At 41.6% G+C, this 17,717-nt stretch overlaps 1 protein-coding gene across 12 annotated transcripts in view; it reads left to right on the top strand.

The window, feature by feature from the left end:
- Positions 1-17,717, top strand: part of WNK1 (WNK lysine deficient protein kinase 1) — a 170,884-nt gene that overhangs the window by 46,235 nt on the left and 106,932 nt on the right. For all 12 annotated transcript variants that reach the window (XM_075006217.1, XM_075006188.1, XM_075006133.1 and 9 more), the window contains 2 exons: positions 11,263-11,483; positions 13,370-13,527. In XM_075006217.1, the coding sequence (XP_074862318.1) occupies positions 11,263-11,483; positions 13,370-13,527 (379 nt within the window). The remainder of the gene's footprint in view (positions 1-11,262; positions 11,484-13,369; positions 13,528-17,717) is intronic.

Genomic DNA, 17,717 nt, shown 5'->3' with positions numbered 1-17,717 from the left:
TGAACTCAGGCTTATGGGCCGGGGGGAGGAGGGGCAGGGTGTGGTGGTGATTAGCATGATATCAGAATGCTGAAACACTTTTTTTTTTTTCTGAATGTCTAAGGCCAAAGTCCCATTGCTCGACGTGAGTCAAACTAAACCTTTCTTTGTAACCCTAAAATTCCTGATCAAGTTAAAATGCCATTAGCACTATATTTAGTGTAATGGGTCATGTGTGAGATAATAGCTTTGTTGCATACCACTTTCTAGTATACACAAGTAGGGGTGGCCAGTTTGTAGAAATCGTGGTGAGCAGAGTGCCCAGAGAAATTGGGGTGAAGGGGGTACAAGGTGCAGGCTCTGAGAGGAATGTGTGCGCCAGAAGGCGGTGAGGGATTGGGCTCTGGGAGGGAGTATGGGGGTGAGTGGAAAGGAGTTCGGGGGCAAGAAGGTGGAATTCATGGGTGCAGGCTCTGGGAAGAGTGGGGATTCAGCATTTACTTGGAGCCATCCCACTGTGGCAGTAGGTCCTAGGCTGGGGAGCTGGAGGGTCTTCACAGGCTTTCTGCAGCCACCACTCCTGCTCCTGCCGTGCTCCCATTGGCTGCAGGGGCACTTGGGGCAAGGGCAGAATGCAGAGAAATTCCACCCTGAGGAGACAGAGGAAGCAGTGGTAACCCTGCTTTACTGCTGGTGGTAGCAGTGAGGGCCCCAGGCCATGTTAAGGGCTGGGAAATGCCTGGTAGGTGAGCTCCTGGAGATGTCACACAGGGCTGTGGAATGCATGTGGGGGAGTAAATGGGCAGTGCAGTGGAGGTGGTAGGTGAGAATGTGGGAGTGATCGGGCTCTGGGCCAGGAATATTTCTGGACCCAGGGCACCATAGACCCATATAATTTTACCAACCTGTACACAGGCAGAAAGTTTGTTTTGGTGGTTCATCAACCACCACCACCATGGGCTCAGCGCCCATTGGTGTCTGATGCCTCTCTCACTATTTCCTTCCATCTTTCTGTGTCCAGTGCAGAGTGGCTTAGTTGATGCGGAGCTAGTCTGTGGAAACTTACTATATCTACCCATAATCTGTGAGGTCTGTTTCCTTTTCAAACTGTCCATTATGCTGAATACCAAGGTCTTGATTTTTCACTCATCATCCATTATGCAGATAAGCTCGAATAGCTGTAACTTCCATTGTTTAACCTTTTGCAGTAGGTTCTTTTTCAGCTGTCTCTTCCTGTGTAATTCCTTGTTGGTGACCTTCTGCATCCATCCTGTTTCCAGGATCTTTCTATAACAACTCCTCTCATACACCAATATCCTTCTCTTTGAATCTTTTCATAATCACCCATGTCTCACATCTGTACAACATGCTGCTGAATACACATTTTCAAGATGCTCAGCTGGGTTCCTAAGCTAATTGCTTTGCTTTTTCCAGATCTTATCCACTGCCTTCAGACTTGCTCTTGCTTTTGCTATTCTAGTCGGACTTTCCTTCTTACATGCTAGATTATACATGTTGCTCTCCAGATATGTGAACTTCTCTACATTTTCTAATTCGATCCCGTCTACGCTGATCTACCTTCCTATTTCCTTACCTCCAAAGACCATGGTTTTTGTCTTATCAATGTTCATAATCAGTCTGTACCACTTCTCTTCTTTGTTTAGCATTTGCACCATTCTTGCTAGCTTCTCTTAATCTTCTTCAATGATAATTGTCATACTTGAACCTTAAGTTGTTGATTCTTGTCCGGTGCACTGATATCCCTTCTGCCTCTTCGTTGGTCTTGTCCATTGCTCTCTCTAGGTGCATGATGAAGATACTTGGTGACATCTAGTCTCCTCCTTGTCTAGTACCTCTACTCATTTTAAACCAACTTCCAAACTCTCAGCACATTCTCACCTCTACCTCTGTATTGATCTCTTTCAATGTCCATATTAGTCTATCCACTCTGTCTGACTCAACACCACCCAAGTCACTTTCTGAGCTATACTGTTAAATGCTGACTGAAAATCAACAAAGCAATTGTAGATGTTCTTGCTTTTTCATTGAGCTTTCTCCATTATTAATGCCAATATCTGCTGTATGGTACATCTATCTTGATTCCCACTTGCTTGTCCGCTAGATATTCTATCTGCAATCTGTCTCTTAGTATCATCATCCGCGCCTTGCCTAGATGACTCATTAGGGTGATTGTTCCGCAGTAGTTGCACTCCAATGCACTTCCTTTCTTGTGCACTGTTGCTAGCATGGATCTTGTCCATTCCTTAGGTGCCTTCCCTTTTTTCCATGCATGTTACATAGTCAGTGTATTTTGTTTTGGATGGTTTGCTTTTAATTTAGGGATTGAGGACAGTCACTGTTTGTATTAGTTTTTGTTTCTCCTTCCATGCCTTACCTTTAAAATGTAGCGTTCTTGTAGCAGTGTTGATCCCAGGCTAAAAGAGAAGGTGGGTGAGGTAATCTCTTTTGTTGGACCAACTTCTGTTGGCAAGAGGGAAGCTTTTTGGGCATGGAAAAAAACTCTTCAGTTTCCTTTGACTTGAACAAGAACCGTTTAAGCTCCAAAGTTTGCACCAACTTCTGTTGGTGAAACAGTATTATTTCACCCACTTTGCCATGTGAAACTTAAAGCTTCTTGAGACAGGGTCTGCTTCTTTATCAGGGCCTAACTAGGATAGACACTGTACAGTTGATTTGGATCTCTGTATGCTGCCACAAGACAAGTCATACACAAAAGTAAAGTTATTTGAAAAGCTTTTTATTTATGGGGAATTTCTAAAACAATTTCTAAGAGCAAGTGAAATTCAGACTGCAGTAGTGGTCTTTGTGAAACTGAATCAGTTTTCAGCCTGAACTGAAACGAGCCTTAGGAAACTGAGTTGCAAGGGAGCCCTCTGGTGGAAACTACAAGCTTAAAGAGAAAATGGTATTTCAGTGCACCCTTGCAACTTCCTCTAAATTTAGACTAGACAATAAGTGGATGTTCATTGAACATGTATACAGCTCTTGCCTATTTGGACGAGGAATTCCTTAATGTTATGATCTGATTTTTTTTTTTTTTTTTTTTTTGGGAATGAGTAATAGAGATGCAATAATTCATTTAATTGCCCTTTAAGTCTTTGACAGGACTTGAATTGCAGTGCATAAATAGGCAGCCAGCCTGTGGGAGTGGGAAACGGTTTATCAACAAGTTCATAATCCATTCAGTCAAAATATCCGGACTTACTTACTGATGGCCAAAAATGGACAGAGCAAGAAAATACCTTTTTCACTGAGAATTCTAGATCATATTCGCAGGGGAATGCTTATTCCTTGTCTGACAATCATGAAAGTTTTTCTCTTCCTGTGACAAGCCAAGAACTTGTTCAGAAAAAGCCGCGTTCACTGGTGCTTCAGCCTTCAATAAGGCCATGCTCTAGGTCGATTGCAATGGATTTGTGGTGTCCAGAATGCTAGCCACTAGCTACGTGTGGCTAGTTGGCTTGAGCAATACATATATTTTCAGAATGATGCGGCTAGTTTATTGTAGCAGTAGCACTCTATTGCTACTGCTTCAGAACAGATAGAACACTATGGCTATAGATCCTTAAAGTAGACTAGCTTGTGAACTACTGGAAAGATTTGAGGTGGCTGTCAGTTCAGGGCAGTTGTACCTGAATTTTCCTCAGTGGTACAGTAAGGACACCTGCTCCAGGCTCCTAAGCTGTTCTTTTGTATGTGGAAACATGTTTCTTCCCACCTTTGGACTGGGCTATATTCTGCCTGACTAATTCCCTACCTTCTCATATTGGGAAACAGTGAGTGCCTAAGCTGCCCTACTTTGTGTCTGCTCAGAGATGTTACACCATGTCCAGAGTTTTAGGTTACCACACTGATTTTATGACCGATCGCATCTGTTCAAGCAAAAGCATTACAGCACACTTTAAAAAACAATAAAAGAACCTACACACATGCTGATAAGATTTCCTGACATTCTCCTCTCATTCCAAAAAGTGCTCTGGGTGGTGATCAGTTCCTCAAACCTTGTCTCCCCCCATTTTTCTTATGGACACAAGTTGATCACAGCTTCAGTTCAAACAAACATTTAAGTGTTATGGTGTTGCAGTGGGACAGAGACCTTCCAACTTTTCCCTAAGGATTGGGCCTCCTCGGGTCCTATCTATTTGCTGAATCAGAAGGAAGACATTGAGCCAAACTTAACTCAGGTGATGTAACAAAGTCCTTTGATTTCCACCCCCCCCCCCAAAAAAAAAAAAAAAATCTAGTTTAAACTACTATATCCGAGCCTCTCTCCAGGTGGTAGCTCTGCAGCTGAATTGCAACCTGAGTGAATTTACTTAACTCCTTCTTACTGTTTTTAGTTTCTGGAGGACTGTGGTCTTCTCATGGAATTATGTACACTCCCTTGCAAGTACATAAGCATACACATTTAATACAATGAGCTCTTAAAATGCTTAGTAAGCTTTGTTTGTATATATTACAGCTGTGTTTCTGATAAATGAATTACTTTGAAGAGTCTTTTTTTGTGAGAAGTACAGCTCATGTGTCTCCCTAAAGTTGTAGATATACATCCATGTTTCACGTGTGTTAGAATTTGATGCATTCTGCTTGGTTTCGGTATTGGGATTTGGGAATAAAGTTCTAGTGCTAGTTTGGGTTGTTTTAAGTTGATTTTGTCAGATGGTTGGAAGGGTTTTGGCGGTTGAAGAATTATCAGAGGTAGGTAAAGACTTGTGTTGGGGGAGGGTTGAACTATTTGGATGTTCATATTAAAACAAGTAAATAGTTAACAATGACACTTAAAGATGAATAGTAACAGAGATCTACTCATTAGTGTGTACTCCAGCAAAATGAAGTGGGTCTGTCCCACGAAAGCTCATCACAGAATAAATCATTTTGTTAGTCTTTAAAGGGCTACATTTCTGCTACTTTAAAGATGATTTGGGATATAGACAGTTTTGCTGAATGGCCCAATTTGCATCTGTCATTGTTTTTACTCTGTTCACCACTTTTCTGGTCTCTGCAACCATAATAATGAGGCATGCCTTTTTAAAAAAAGGTTTTTCCTAAAGTTCCGGAGTACTCTGCATTTCTGTGGAAAATGCCAGATTTTGAGGCTGCAGAATATTGTGGCCTTACACTTTCAAGTCAGAAAAATTCTTATTTGACTTAGTCAGGTTACACACATCCAAATTGACATTGTGCTGATTATTGCTAGAGATGCCAGTATTTCTGCCTCTCTTTTTTGTACCTCACAGGGTTTTGAAAGCAGATTTCCCTTCTGGAAGGTTACGCAATATTTTATCATTTGATAGTGTTTTAACACTTAAGGTTTGAGTTCTTTCTGTCCCAGAATTTCTCCTCCTCATATGTCTTCTGTTCCGACCTCTGTTCCCACTGGGTATCTCAGTCAGCCCAAGAGAGCACAGTGGGACGAGTATGTTGGAGCCTATCTGACATCACGCCGTATACCCTAGGCTATGTAATGGCTTTCCTCCTGAAATTCAGTAACCTAGTTGACTCTTAGATTTAAAAAAAGGTAAATTTTTAGATGAAACTTCATAATCATTGTCTCACTGTATCAGATTTGAAAACTTAAATGGACTGAGTTTCTGCATTGTATAATGGGGAAGGTCCTTCCTGGCTCATCTCGAATACAGGTTTCTCATCTATTAAGACCTTACTTGGTTACTAGCAAGACCCAAATCCTCTGTCAGAATTAAATACAAATTAACCAACACCAAAGTAGTGTGGAACATGTCTGCAAACTGGCAGCTTCTCAAAGATGTAGTTTACATTTGAAATTTTGGAGTAGGATGCCCTAATCCAAAAGGGGATTGTGCATGAGTATGTGCCAAAGCCTTTGTAAGGGGGTTGCAGGATTACCATACTCTCTTCCATCTCTAGGAACATCCTCCCCTTCTGTGCAGGTATGTCCAGTCTTCCCAGGGGTGCTGGGAGCATCTCAACTAGGAGCTCATAGGTGCTAGTCCAGGCCAATGGTGATGCATGGGGCTATGGGGTCATGCCCAGGAGCCTCAGACAGTTGCAGAAATTGGTGCCTGAGCCATGGTATTGAAGGCCTTGAGCCCTAGCAGGCTCTACAGGGGCTAAAGCCACAGATGTCAAAGCCACAGATGCCTTGAGCCCTGGTGGGAGCCATGGGAGCAGCAGCCCTGAGACCCAGCAAGAGCCAGGGGGCAATAGCCCTGATTAGAGCTGTGGGGAGGGGCACCCCCATTCCAAGTCACTGAGCCTGTATGTCTACATTTTAGAGAAGCTGTGAGGTGACTGGAACCCCTGAGCACTGACTGCAGTCTGGGTAGCCCCCAGATTGGGTGTCCTGAGCCTCAGCAACAGCTTGTGTTGCATGGGGTGTATGTGACTTACAGGCTTTGCAGTCAAGCACACATCATTTGGGGACATCTCCTTAAGCGCAACACACGTGACTGTTAGTTTTGTCATGGATAAAGCTGTTTCTTAAAGCCTCCCTGATTTAGTAGTGCTCCTTGCTGTGCTTTCCTACTGGCCATGCAATCTGCCTTGGCCCTCCAATCTGGCATGCAATTTTTCTCCTGGCGCACTCAAATTATGACGCTCACAGCAGGCTGTCACCATGAGGGGAATGTTGCCTTTACTGAGGTGTGAGTGAGGAGGTTCCTAAATCTGGCTTTTAAATGGCCAAAGGCACATTCTACTACCATTCTGTACTTGCTCAACCCGCAGTTGAAGTGCTGGTTATTGCAGTCAAGACTGCCTGTGTGTGACTTCATGAGCCAATGAGGCCGGAGTAAGTTGGATCACCCAGGATCACTATTGGTATCTTCATCTCCAATGGTGATTATCTGGACAGAATAGTCCATTTTAGCTTATTGAGCAGAGTTGCTCAGGAAGAAAGTATCATGCACCTTTCATGGCCATCCCGTTTCAGTGAAATGGTGCATATAATCCACCAATGCCTGCAACACCCTGTACCACTTGCGGTTTATGCACTCTGTAGTAATGAGGTGTGGTGCCAGGAGAGGGGTATGGATTCCATCTATCGCCCTGCTACTGTTGGGGAGCCTTGTTACACCAAAATTGTCCACTATGTTTTACGTGTTTCCCAGTCAGTCTGTTGTAGCAAAAGGGTATTGATTGCCTTTGCTACCTGGATAACAGCAGCTCCCCACTGTGCCCACTCCAAATTGATTGCTCACAGACCAGTAGCTCTCTGGCATCGCAGTCTTGCACAGAGGAATTGCCACGTGGTTTTGACCTGTCGGAGTAGGTCTCTTTTTGGTATTGTAGTGCTTCAGGGTAAGGGGAAAAGCAATTTGCAAAGTTCTAAGAAAGTGGCCTTAGGCACACTGATGTTCTGTAGCCACTGCTGGTCATCCTATACCTGCAGAACAATGCCATTCCACCAGCCTGAATTGTTTCACGGCATCAGAAACAGCATTGTGTACAGAGCATCAAGTGCAGCCAGCATCTTCTCATGCCTCCTTTCCAGTCGCTCTTTTGTATATATCAGTGTCCTCCTATCTCATGTCTGCTTAGGCTGTGCATATACCACATAATGCATGAGGCGCTCATAATACTTTCTACAACTGTTTTAAGCTGCATGGGTTCCATGCTAGCTTTGCAATGGCATTCACATGGGCATGAAAAAGTACGAAAACCCTCTCTGCTGTTGCTTTTTGAAGGTGGGATGTGGGGAGACAAGTGCCCTCTGGGATGCTGATGACATGCACCCAGGATGACCCCAGAGTGTAGTTTTTTGTCCCCCCGTCACACACTGGCACAGAAACCCACAGTGCAACAAGGCAGCAGGAAATGTGGGATAAGTACCTAGAGTAAATGGGTGACAAAGTCAAACCTAGCAATGCTAAAGGGGACACAGTCCATTAACTTTATTTGCCAGTGTGGACATACATTTCAGTTTTACAAAACTGGATGTTAGAAAATTTACCTCAACAAATTCAAGCTAACTTCCAAGTCTAGAAACGTGTTTCAGTTGAAAGTGTTTTTTGCAAATGTGATATTTCTTTAGAAAGATTGTTTTTTGAACTATCTGATTTAAAATCTCTTCAGTTCAGCTTTCATTCAGCCTATTGTGATATTTCTCTAGTTTCCATAGTCATTACTTTTCCAGGCTAGAACATCAGAATTTCTAGTGTAAAAATCAAGTAATGAGGGGACGATAACCCTCTCAGGCCCTTTTTATACACTGCAGTTGGATAGCTCAGTGGGTTGAGCATTCGCCTACTAAACCTGGAGTTGTGAAGCTCAATCCTTGAAGAGGCCATTAAGGGATTGGGGCAAATAGATGTCAGGGTTAGGGGACTGGACTAGATGACCTCCTCATGTCCCTTCCAGTTCTAGGAGATGTGCATCTCTGATTTTAAACAAATAGTTAATGCATCATTTACAAATCTGACTTTCCATTTGTTCATTGTGCTGAATCACTGACACACACAACTGTAATTACTGTTGGAAAAGAAGCTGTCTGCCTGGTTATTAATCTTTGATTTAAGATGCATTATCTTATTTGGAAATGGACAAGAGTAACTTTCTTTTCCTTTTTAAATGTTATCTCTGAGGTTTAAAAGTAATGACGGGTAGTTTATAATAGTTTTTTGGGAAAATTGCAACAATTCCATAGGAATGCAGGCTGGTGGCATGAGCCCAGCTTTTAGGCATGAAAAGCTGGCAGTAGACCTATTTGAGAATCAAGAATGCAATTGGAGATCCCAAAAGCTGAACAAGAGTGCCACTTAATGCCTTTTCCAAAGCTCACATGGTAGAGACAAATAACTGTAAGTAGCAAATGATATTTCAGATTAAAATCATGAGTGGTAGCTGATTTAAAAACCAGGACCTCTTTCTCTCTTACTGGGTGTGCTTCCCTTCCCCCCACCCAGCCTTTTTCCTCTCCTTAAATTGTGCTATGATTTTTCCCTTTGGATCTGGCTTCTGATTGCTTTTACAGAGGAGTTTTTACAGCAGGATTCTCATTAGGGGCTAGATTTGCAAGGACTTTCTTTGAACAAGAGAAATTGTAGCCACAGGAATTAATATCTGAGCCTATGTGGGCAGTAGTCCAAATGATCTTACGAAGACCAGCTCTTCTAATAAAGTGGGTAATCAGAAATCATGTGGAGGTGCTCTGGGGTAAACGTGGTAATCTAATGTAGCATCATGCAGTATTGAGTTCTGTGCTGGTCAAAGCACTTAAGACAACTGTCTTGTGGTGATGCAGGAGACAGCCTTCTCAGGGATTGGTCCAAGACTGTAGAATAAAGTAGGAGCTACCAGGAATGTTGTTCTGCATGTGCAAAGTACACTTCAACCTTTTTCCCCTAATATAAATACACAGCCACATGTAACTTTTTTTAAATCCCTACACTGCACACAGGAAAGATGAGAACACTAATCAATGTGGCAGACATTAGTCATACTGCCTAATGGAGTACTTGTCTGTTCAGAGACTGGTGGTGAGGTTGGTATGAGAACTCGTATAGAAGTGGACACAGATGAAGCCTGTTAAGACTTAAAACAAAATTTCCATCTTTGACCTGATGCTGGCATTTAGACTTCTTACAGTCCATGTCAGAGGCCAGCAAGAGTGTCAAACTTGAGATCGTCATGGTTCTTTGAAAGGTGGTTTGCATTTGACTCTGTACTGTCCATTGGATAGTATGCACAGATTGGCCTAGAAGGTTTCTCCATCTTCCCAAAGCTCTCTAATGAGTCAGGTGGTGGTTTTCCTTTGGGTTTTAAATGTCAGAGGGGTGGCCATGTTTGCCTGTGTCTGGAGGAAAAAAAAAGTCCCTGTGGCAACTTCTAGACTGACTGATATTCTGACAAAGTGGTTCTTTGCCCACAAAAGCTTGAGGTCCAAAATATCTGCTAGTCTGAGGTGCCACAGGACTTCTCATTGTTTTTGGGTTTTAAGTTAACAAATCCTGTTCTGCATCTCTTGAGACCTTTGAGAACTGCTAACTTAATTAGTCAAGTTGAGGCAGGTTTGGACAGTACCCTAGGTCCCTGGTTGAGTTGTTTGGCTTAATATCTCAATAGCTGAGCAGCAGTTGCTGTGGTGACTTCATAGCTCTTGCTCACTGCCCAACAAAACTTCTATTCATTCAGAATTAATATTCTACAATGCTCTTTTCTGGACACAGTGGAGGAAAACAACTATTTGTGCATGATAGTGGACAGATCTAGTTACTTAACCGCTATATCAGAGGAAAACTGGTGGGGGGAGGGGCGGGGACAGAGGGCTTCTCAGCAGGTGGTGCAGCATGTAGGATGCCAATTTTAATGAAGAGTAATCTATAGATAAAGGGTTTTAGAAGTTTAAAAAAAAAAAAAAAATGAAAGCTTCACTTTTCTTTACCTGAAGTCATATTGTATCAAATTGCCAATTTTTACAAGCTGTAGAATTGGGGTTCTGAACAATAAAATGGAGCTATTAGCAGTCACCAGCTGGGAAGTAAACAAAATTAAACATCAAAATGCCGGGGTAACTGGGTAGGCCAACCCTGAACTTATGCTAATGAAAAGTATGTATATGGGTGGCAACTTGACAACTTGCTGAAAGGCTGAGGTTGTACTGGGGCCATATAGGCAGCCTTCAAGTAGAAGGCAAAGCAGATTTGGTAGTATACAGAATTAGCTATTTATGAATCTCCGTATTCTAGTGACTTCTAACTAGTTACCTTTTTTGTCTTAGCAGCAAGGGGTCCTGTGCATCTGCATCTGACGAAGTGGGTCTTTGCCCACGAAAGCTTATGTTCATACATTTCTGTTAGTCTATAAGGTGCCACAGGACCCCTTGTTGCTTTTGCAGATCCAGACTAACATGGCTACCCTGGTACTTTTTTTGTCTTCTGAACTTCTTAAAGAATTGCTAATAGTGCCTCTGCCTGTCAGCAGGCTCAGATCAATGTAGCTTTTTTTTAAAGGCATAAAACGTATTTTGAGTCAAGGCTGTTGCTGTTCACCCTTGCCCAAGTGGAGAATAATCAGTGCATCTGCAGCCGAAGGTGGGAATCGTGAATCTCTGGCATCTCCAAAAACCTGCTGGCTGCTTTCATAGCTTACAGCTTTTCAGCCATGTTGTAGAACAGTACTATTCCAGAGCACTGAAACTGGTTCATTAAATATAATAAACTCCAGATAATAGACTCAATACTGTGCATTAGTTATTTTATACATTAATAGGATTAATTGTGAAAACTTAAAAAAATGAATTTGGTGGATGTATTCTCTTTTACAGCACTCTGTTCTTTTTCTCAGGTATTTGAAAAGGTTTAAGGTGATGAAAATCAAAGTACTACGAAGTTGGTGTCGTCAGATATTGAAGGGCTTGCAGTTTCTGCACACACGTACTCCTCCCATTATCCACCGGGACCTAAAATGTGACAACATTTTCATCACTGGCCCCACTGGATCTGTCAAGATAGGAGATCTGGGTCTGGCAACCCTGAAACGAGCTTCCTTTGCCAAGAGTGTGATAGGTAAGCCTCTATTGTTTTTGGAGGCTGGTAGACTCGGTCCGCTTACGGGGTACTTGGTTGTCCCAACAGAAGTTTTACCTCAGTGCTCTTCTTAAAATATCTGATCAGAAAAGTGATATGTGCTTCTGGGTTGTATGGATCATTCTGGTGCTCCTAGTATTTAGATACAATATGTGGAAGCTTTTTAAGAACATAGTCTTACCTTCCCCCGGGGTTTAGATAAACATGGCTGATAAAACCACTGTAGCTGGCTTATGAGATATTAAACTGATTTAAATTTGAAATTATATTTATTGCCAATTTGTTTTGGTTGTGAACAAAGGGATTTTGGTGACATGCCTCTCCCTTTGTCTCAGTAATATACTTTAATACCTAGCTTATCTAGCCACATATCCAAATTTGCTAGGTTGCCAATCCTAACATTATAGAATACCCTACTTTATTTTGAAACTGACACCATTGGATTAGCCTAGAAAACTGGTTATATCAACTTTTTGTTCTGATGTTTTGCATTATATTCAGGCTAACAATGGTGCAAGGTGAACGTTTTTAACATGCAGTTAACTCTGATTTTTGTGAATATGGCTTTTTGAAATACAGCAAGCTGTTATTTCTGAATGGTCCTACACTTGTTCTTCTGAATACCCTGAAACAAGCTTGCAGATGTGTTGCACACTGCCACTGTTAAAAAATATTTCCTGCTTCCTAACCATGGTAGTTCTTGCATAAGGACAGAAGTGGAAAAGTATACAATGGCAATGCATTAAAGTTGTTTTTAAAAACAAGTCATCATCACATATTAGTTTTCTTCTTAGTGCTTCATTCATATTACTTTCTTGCTAATTTTTAGCCAATTACTAATTGGATATTATTTTTTGGCCTGTGGGGAAGGACTGGGGAAGCTAGGTTGACTGTTTTTATTTTCCCAAACAGTTTTAAATCTGGTTAGCTTGCAGGAAATAATTCATTGCTTAATGTCTTGCATCGCTGACTTGGACGAGCCCCTATTGTACAGTGCAGTCTCTTCACTTGTATAGTGTGTGCTGTGATTGGGGCTTTAGGGGGCAGTGCATCTTCTGCAAACTGTTTAAATTGGGACTTGTTGACTCTCACCCTCTGTGCCTGTAACTCAATCTCTCTGTATTTCTAAGTATTTTTGCCTGTAGGATGTTCCTCACTATTGCCTGTATCTGCAGTAGGCCTATATACTGCAGGTGAGAAGGTAAGTATGTGAAGAAAAGGGCTCTGGTGAGTGGCCTTTGAAGAAAATTACTTGAATTCATTCTTCATGATGCCTTTATATTCATAGTGACTGGGGTTTTTCATTGCAAGGCCTTTTCTGAACAGGTCCACTTCAAAAGGTAAATGGAGTGTTACATGTCAGGCTAGCTGTGGGCTCTTACCAGTACTACTTTTTTGCAGCAGAGGGCAGGCGAGTATATTGAAACGAGCCTCATTGCCTCCTTTCTTATAGGGAGAAAAGGTGAGTGTCTGTCTACTCCTGGTACTTGGTTTGCAGCCTTGTTAGTCTTTTTCTCGTTTTTTCTCCATTTATCTTCAATACGATCTTCATAGCCTGCTCCAATTTTTCTTATAGACAAATTTCCTATTTCTTCCCTTATGTTCAATAACATGTGGAAAACAGTTAACGTATAGAACCTTTCATCTCACTTCCTACAAAGGCCTTGCAGTGGAATACCCATAGGTACATTGTTGCTACAGTGACTAAGGGTTCCTCCCTCTTCTTTTTTTTTTTTTTTTTTTTTTGCTTCCACTTTCTCTTCTCTCACAGGTCTGCCCATCTGTTTACTCCTGCGGTGAGTAACGCCAGCAGCCTCTGCTCGCTTTGAGACATTTTAGAGTCTGAATCGTTCTTTTAATTTAAGGTACCCCAGAGTTCATGGCACCCGAGATGTATGAGGAGAAATACGATGAATCCGTTGATGTATATGCTTTTGGGATGTGTATGCTTGAGATGGCCACATCTGAATATCCTTATTCTGAGTGCCAAAACGCTGCGCAGATCTATCGTCGAGTGACCAGTGTAAGTCTCACATAACTCTTGATTCAAGAGCTGGTACTAACAAAGGAAACTGGATAGCTTCAGACAGTTCAACAGCCAAAGCCAAGCTGACATATATCTTTAGATTGAAGTGTAGAAGTTAGTTTGCTTAGCCCAGCTTCTGGAAAGACTAGAAGTGCATAAACAGTGTTGAAAGGAAAATTACATGACTTAATATGCTATTAGAAATCAGATCCGTAATAAACACAATCTGTTGGTATCCTACTTTTCAAGCAAAACTACATAACGCGGTCATTTATATTGAACTAAAACTCACTCCAAGATCACAGGATATTTTGACGCATTTAAAATGTTGTGCTTTTTTGCCCTAAAAGGCCAGACTGAAACTTTAGCCTTTGGAATAAACAAGCTTGGGTCACAAATCTAGGGAGCTCTGAATTAACTGACAGCGAAGATTTTCATATATTTGAGTCATTACTAATTAATGGTTCACTACATTCTAAATAGCGTTTGGCTACTTCACTATTGGGCCACATTCCATAGTTGCCAACATAAAAGATTTCCAGTGATCAGCAGGTAGCTCACAACATGATGGAGGTTCTAGTTGGAATGCTTTGTAAAGGCATCACTAGCTGGATCAAACTGAGGAAGTTTTGTTTGCCCCAGAAAGTCGGACAGTGATAGTTGAATGGTTTAAACCAGTTGCCTTGGCACCAAATAAAGGTTGTAATATTGAGTAGTTGGGAAAGATAGGACCTCAGATTAATTTTCTTGGTGACTTTTTTTTTTTTTTTTTTTTGAAGTATAGTGTTGTAATAGTTGAAGTTGTCTTAATAAAGAGAACACTGCTGTCCTGCAGCATGCTGGTTGAGTAATTGGTCTTCAGAACTAAATATTCAGAAAAAATAAGAATGAGATGGTGATAGTAACCTCAGAATTGGAATTTATGGCATCTACGATTTGACTAGTTTATTTTAAATAAACTTCTGATTGGTTTGCTAATAGATCATTTCCTTCAGCTACTGGTGGGAACCCACCAAGTTTCCTTATGTTTTCTTGTTAACCTTGTGATATGGCTTTAGAGATGGGTTAAGGAGTTGTGAATGAAGTGCTTAGCTTTTGGTGAAACATCAATGAAGTTCATGCTCCTCATGTCTGATGATAAAAAGGATGGATAATGAGAAGACAAAAAATGACTGAAATAGAAGTAATGTGCAGGATTTTTTTTGATGGCGCAGTTGGGATTTCTTCCATGTGATGTAACTGATATTTGAGTGTGCTTCCATTTGGCCTGTAATCTGGTCTGCAAGTATTAATGAATGTCACGTACCAAAAACCTTCCACTGAGATGGTTTTGTGTTCTTATATGAAGGATTGGTTTATTTTGTCCCTCTCGCAAACTCTGCCAACCAAGCAATGCAGGAGCTACAAGTATTGTAGCAGACTGGGGAGGTGCATCCTCTTAGGCTATGTCTACACTGCAGAGCTATTTCGGAATACTGACTTATCCCCAAATAGCTACTCTATGAAATGTACCTGTTCTTGAAATAAGGGGTGTGCTATTTTGGCATCCCTGTACACTTCATTGCAGGAGAAATAAGGGTAAGAGGTGTACCTTGAAATAGTGCAATATTTGACACTTTGGTTCTGTGTAGACAGCGCCAAATTCCAAAATAGGCTATTTTGGCATTAACTTGCAAATTGCACAGCCTATTTCATAGTGCAAATTGTGTATCTTATTTTGAGTTTATCTAGCTGATTTGTCAGTTTTCATTTTATCTGTATTCCCCCACAGCTTCTGAGGTGAGTGTGACCTACGCAGTTCCTCTAGCTTGAGTATGACTCCATCCAGCCTCTGAGTGTGGGGTTTAAACTGGGGGAGCAGTTTGGGGATGAGGACCTTTTTCCCCATCACAACTCAGATCAACTAATAATAAACTATAATGTGTTATTTTTAATGTATTTTCCCCTTTTTTCTATGAAATACTATGAATATATAAACATGAGGGGGTGCAATTTTATATTCTTGTCTCAAGAGCAAAATTAGCTAGTTATGGCACTGCTTCTCTCTCTTCCCTCCCCCACCTTTTTTTTAATTGCCTTGGGTAACCAAGTCTTACTGAATAGTCAAAATGGGTCCCTGCCTGGAAAAGCTTGGGGAACCGCTGTCTTAGAATTTCTTCGGAAAGATACGTGCATTTACCTAGATCTTGGAGAACAGCATGGCTTTGATTTTTGCAGCACTATAAGCTATAGCTCAAATCTGTTTTAAACATGTGTTCTTAGCCAAGAATTTTTATGGACTGGAATAAATAGGTTTGAAGGTGAAATAAATGTCATTAGCAGCTAGTTTTCGGGACACAAGATAGACAGGTATCCAGTTTTTTTTGTTTTTTTTTTTGGCTTGGGGCGGGAGGGATTGCGGTGGGGGAACAATAGTACTAGTGATATGCTGACATAACGTATTGACTATCAGAAGCTGCCAAGGGCTCACCACTCCACTTTTCCAGAGTGAGTCTTACCAACTGCTCATTCTAACTACCTTACAGTATTTGAACTTAGTTTGGCAGGAAGAGGCCATGGCCCTGTCTCAACCAGGCCACAGAAAGGAAGTTACCTAGCAAATGTGTGTGGTTGTAATCAGTCTGACAGCAAACACATACTAGATGCTCCATACAGCTCCCTATATTCCCTTACCTTTTTGCCATAGGGGAAATAATAGCTTCTAGGTGTAAGAGACCTCAACTGAAAATATATTCTGAAGAAGTTTGTTCCCTGGATTTACATTCCCCCACCTTTTTTTTTTTTTTTTTTTTTTTTTTTTTTTTTTTTGTATTGAGTGTAAACAATGCAAGATATTGACAGAGGACCTAGCTTTGAGAACAAAACATCATACAGAAAACTGCTTATTGAGAGAGAATTGTGTGGGTGAAGAGGTGGATATGTCTGAAGAACAACATGAATCAACTTTGCAATGCATCGTTCTTCAAGACTGTATATGCCTTTTAGTATACTTGTGGTTTAACAAGCAAATTCCCAAGCTATTTGCTATGTTGGAGGATGATAGAAAAAAAATTAGCTTAGCTAATCCGTATGGTTTGTTTATCTAGGCTACATCTACACCACAAAGTAGTCAAATTTTAATGAAGTTAACTTTTTAACACTAGCTTTTTTTAAAGTTGAAGTCAAGCATCCACAAATGTTCAGAAAGTCAGTTTGCTGTGTCTCCATTGCCTTACAGCTATGTTTGACAGCATGAACAATGCATTGTGGGTACCTATCCCACAGTGCTTTTTTGCCCTGTCATATTCTGGGTTTTTGTGCAGGTGGCTCAGGGGGAAAATGTACCACGAGTGCTTGTGGATGTCTGTCATCTCCAGAATGACAAGCACCCACCCTTTTACGAAAATGGCCAACTTTGCACAATATATTTCTGGCCATTTTCTAAAGCCTGCTCCAGGCTCACTCTGCTGCTCAGTGCTAGTATGGATTTTCAGCTGCTTCTAGCAGTTGCACAGTGAATTATGGCTGCTTCCCAGAGTGTCGTGGAGTATGTATTTAGACAAAAGCAGTGTGAGAATGAGATAGATATGGAGAAAGAGGATGCATCAGTTGATGAAAGTGAAGAACTGGAAACCAAGAACTTAGAAATGCTGGCTGCCCTGGATGCATTGCTTACAGTGGAATGCTATTTCTAGAGATCTGAAACCAGCACACACTGGTAAGACCACATAGTTTTGGTAGCCTGGGATGACCAGGAGTGGGTGCAGAACTCCATGTGCAAAGCTACTTTCATGGAACTTTGCTGACCCCCTCCCTGATGCCCATTGATGCCAGAATGAGACCTGCTTTGACAGTTCACAAGCAAGTAACAAATCGCTCTTTGGAAGTTTGCAACACCCGACAGCTACTGGTCAGTGGCAAATCAATTTGGGGTGGGCAGATCTACAGTCGAGGCAGGGGCACAATGATGCAGGTAGCCAATGCAATCTGTCGCCATCTCATGCAGAAAACCGTGTCCCTGGGAGATGTCCAGCACATATTGGACAGCTTTGCTGCTATGGGGTTACCTAACTACGGTGGCACGATAGATGGAACGCACATCCCCATCATGGCCTTGGACCAACTGGTGTCAGAATACATAAACTGAAAGGAGTACTTCTCTGATGATATTGTAGGCATTTGTGGATAAGAGGTCATTTCACTGACAT

The sequence above is a fragment of the Carettochelys insculpta genome, chromosome 1, assembly GCF_033958435.1.
Source record: "Carettochelys insculpta isolate YL-2023 chromosome 1, ASM3395843v1, whole genome shotgun sequence".
In the NCBI taxonomy this organism is placed as follows: Eukaryota; Metazoa; Chordata; order Testudines; family Carettochelyidae; genus Carettochelys; species Carettochelys insculpta.
The sequence above is the reverse complement of the archived record's forward strand: the minus strand, read 5'-3'. Positions and strand labels throughout refer to the sequence as shown.